The sequence below is a fragment of the Alligator sinensis genome, unplaced genomic scaffold (assembly GCF_000455745.1).
Source record: "Alligator sinensis unplaced genomic scaffold, ASM45574v1 scaffold643_1, whole genome shotgun sequence".
NCBI lineage: Eukaryota > Metazoa > Chordata > Crocodylia > Alligatoridae > Alligator > Alligator sinensis.
Window position 1 is genome coordinate 721,041 of NW_005842783.1, and position 3,789 is coordinate 724,829.

Genomic DNA, 3,789 nt, shown 5'->3' on the forward strand with positions numbered 1-3,789 from the left:
CTCTTTCTGATTCCTTGTTTCTTCCTCTTGTATGCCCTCTGGAAGCTTACTATACACTAGTAGGAGTATGTGATACCCTAGCTTGAGAAATGCTGGTTTAGAATAATGTGTGCTGTGGAGGTGGGGGGCGCAGGAACTAGTCAGGAGAGAGTAGTTCTTTTTTGCTCTACTCAGCAGGAGTATTCTGAGAGATGGTAATCAGCTGGGTTTGATGCATCTCCTTCCTCTAGTCAGTAAAAAAAAAAAAAAAAAAGCCCTAGAAATAGTAGCTTGCAGTTTTAAGGAACCTGTTTTCTTCTTCCAGTAAGAACACTAGAGCCATGATTCATAGCTCTCATCTCCAGATACTAGACTTAGCCTTAACTTTCATGTTTGTGTGAATCAGCTTTCTGCATTGCCTCTCCTTCCCATCATTAGCCAACAAATTAGTTAATCAGTTATGTCTTTGTGCAGCCATGCTGGCTTTCAAATCAGCTAAGCCCTCTGAGGGAATATCTTACAGGTCAGGAAGCTCTTCTGTTTTCTTATTTTTCTGTATAGCTAGAAGAGAGCTTGGCCATGGTAAGCAATGTTGAATGAACCCTGCAGCCCCCACAGTTCTGCTAGGATAGTGTCTCAAATGCCTTTTGTTTATTCTGCGTGGAACTATGTGCAACACTGTCAGAGTTGGATACTCTAAGGGTGACTTCTTCTCCTTCAGGAGATTGCTCCTGAGGAAAAAAAGCATAATTTATTATGCATATTTGTTCTTTTGTTCGTTTTATCCACCTTCTGAGAGCTTGACTGTAGGCTGGTAGCAGTACTTAATGCCACCAGTCAAAACGGGTTATGGTTCAAGAGGAAAAAGAATCTTATTATATTGATCCAGTGTCCTTTTGGATCACCTGACCAATGCTTAGGCAGGAAGAAAGGGAAATATCTTTTTGAAGGAAAGATCTCCTTAAACTGACCCTTGGTTTAAAAGACATCCTGTTTGTAGATGGAGAAACCCAGAGAAAGGTCTCAAAGATATTCCAGTCAATTTGTACTGTGAAGGATGGATTGAGTTATCCTAACATGAGTCTGACAACATTAATGTAACACTTTAATGAACAGATACTCAGTATGATCTTGTAGTAACAAATATCCACAGCTTACAAGAGGATATATCCTATTAATAATGTTTAAATCATGACCTTTTAGGTAATTCTTCTGAAAAGCCTTATCATTGTTCTATTTTGTGTTGGTTTTTTTTTCTTTTCATTCTAATATTGCAGCTTTTTACTTGCTTTTCTGTAAATGGTACAAAAACCTCTTCAGCATTGTAATCTCTATTTTATTAAACCAGTATCTTCATGAAGGGTGATTTTAATATGTTCTTATGGTTATGATTAGTTAATTTAGTTAAGCTAGCAAACAGTTGCCTTGTTGAAACATTTTTAGTGGTAGTTTGATGCTCTTGTCTCCTATAAATCTAGCAAATGTTACTTTTTAAGTGCAGATGCTGCTGGTAGTGGTTTTCTTTTCACTGGGGAGGTATTACTAACTTAATTTGTGATCTGCATATGTAAAGTTTAGAAGCAAGTGGGAAGGAGGCATTCCTAATTAGCAAAAGATTGCTAACACACATTGTACCTCACTTTTTTTATATAACAACGTGTAAATTTGAACAGATTGGGACTCTAATGCTATTTTTTTCTTATCTACTTCAGCATTTTTGTGTAACACACAATAAGGTAGAGGGAAGTTTTACCAGGGTTTCCTCATGAAGGCTTTTAAACTAGGCCTCCTTATAAACTGATTTTTGGAGCAAACTGTCTAACATGTTCCAAAAATAGCTGCTTGTGAGACAAAATGCTTTAGCAGTTTACTAATATCACCCATTCCAATTTTAAAGTTGGATGCTGAAACTTGAAGTGACCTTTACACTATCCACCAAAAAGTGTCAAGGATTAAAGGAGTTTTTTGTTACTGCTTATACCATTTGTATAATTGCCAAGTCATACCAACCTTCTGGCAATTTACTGGCCATTTGCATTGCTATTTACTTAGAAAACAGTATACTTACTAGTAAATCTGTGTGCTTGGTGACGTAAAGTAACTTGTCCTCCTTTTTCTACAGATGCAAGTAGTAACAGAGTTAAAAACTGAACAAGATCCAAACTGTTCTGAAACTGATGCAGAGGGAGTGAGTCCTGCCCCTGTAGAATCTCAGACGCCAATGGATGCAGACAAACAGGCCATTTACAGGTAGTAGTATGGACTTTGGTTATGCCTTTGAATGGTAAAAAGTATAGGAGTCAGGGATTTTTTTTTGTCTTCTAACTAATGGGCAGGCTAATGCTGTGCAAGCTTTCAAATGCCAATTTCTGTAGTTTGCAAGGAAATGCTGAATAAATTCAATTAAATTGGTTACACTATCAGATTGTTTAGACAAAGTTTTCCTACCTACAGATTCCTTGCAGCATTCTGAAGTACATATGTATCTGTTATTCAAGGAGAACAAACATCAAGGTTTTAGTTAGTAAATTATTTTTCTTTAGACTATTGAGTGGTGGCAATTAATACTGTCATTCTTTATTTTTAAGTATGAATAGTACCTGGAACCTTATTGTTTGTTGTAATCAGCCAAATCTGTACTGCTTTAAAAAAAATTGGCTTCAGTAAAGAAACTTCATTTGCCAAATATTTTCATGTGTTTTAAGTAAGAGAACACTGGTACTGATCAAAACTAAGCATATAGAGGCCTTTTTATGCCATTCTCCAGGATGTAATTTTTAGTGTAGCATTTCATTTGAGGATCTTGAAGTATTTTACTAAGGTATTTATTACAGATGAGTTTGCAAATGTGAGAAAGTGAGGCATAAGGAGGCTAAGTGACTTGGCTAAGGTTACAAAGTAAGTTGGCTGTAGAATCATCTTAGTCCTCATCTGAGCCAATCTTGTTAATTTCATAGAGGGCTTCTGAGAGTATAGTCTTACTTTAAATATGAATTCATCCTGTTTGTAAGTACTAATCCATTATAACCCCACTGAATTGATATATCTTTAAGTACTAATTTACAATTAATACAATGACATTTCATAGCTTCATAACTGATTTGTAATAATAATGACTTTTGCACATTATCTATTTAAATAGACCTAAAATTGCATAAATTATAGCTATATTAACCTTAAACAGTAAATCCCACTGAGTAAAACTGTATTGCATATTTATGTAGTCAGTCATATTGTATGTAATTTGTTTCTAAAAAGGTAATGTTACATTTCTAGATGAGTGATAAGCTTTTACTTTTTATTTTTACTTTTTATTTTCTGTTTTATAATGAGAACTTTAAAGTGAAAAAATGTTTTTACCTGTATGTGTTTTTTTGTTTTTGTTTAACTTTTGTTCTAGGCACCCATTGTTTCCCTTGTTAGCACTATTATTTGAAAAATGTGAACAATCTACACAGGGCTCAGAAGGCACAACTTCTGCTAGTTTTGATGTAGATATTGAAAATTTTGTAAGAAAGCAAGAGAAGGAAGGAAAACCGTTTTTCTGTGAAGATCCAGAAACTGATAACTTAGTAAGTGAAAAGCTGTTTTTTTTTAAGTAAATAATATTTTTGCCTCTTATTTCTAATTACCAATAATTTCTCATTATCTCAGTTGGTGATTATAGTACATCTTCCTTTTTTCTTTTGTCCCACAAAGGCAAACGGGATTTAGACTATGCAATAATGGGTACTTGCAAAACAGATTTCAGGAATTCAGTTGCTCAGAAGAAGCCTGCCAGAACAGCATTCCATCTTAAATAGAAAGTGC

General features: G+C 34.8%; 1 protein-coding gene across 1 annotated transcript in view; it reads left to right on the forward strand.

Annotated features, from left to right (window-relative positions):
- Nucleotides 1-3,551, forward strand: part of LOC102385553 (homeobox protein PKNOX1-like) — a gene marked incomplete at its 3' end in the record, with an annotated part of 15,591 nt that extends 12,040 nt beyond the window's left edge. Inside the window, exons 3-4 of the mRNA XM_014525319.2 lie at nt 2,102-2,229; nt 3,380-3,551. Of these exons, the coding sequence (XP_014380805.1) occupies nt 2,102-2,229; nt 3,380-3,551 (300 nt within the window). The remainder of the gene's footprint in view (nt 1-2,101; nt 2,230-3,379) is intronic.
- Nucleotides 3,552-3,789: the final 238 nt, after the last annotated feature.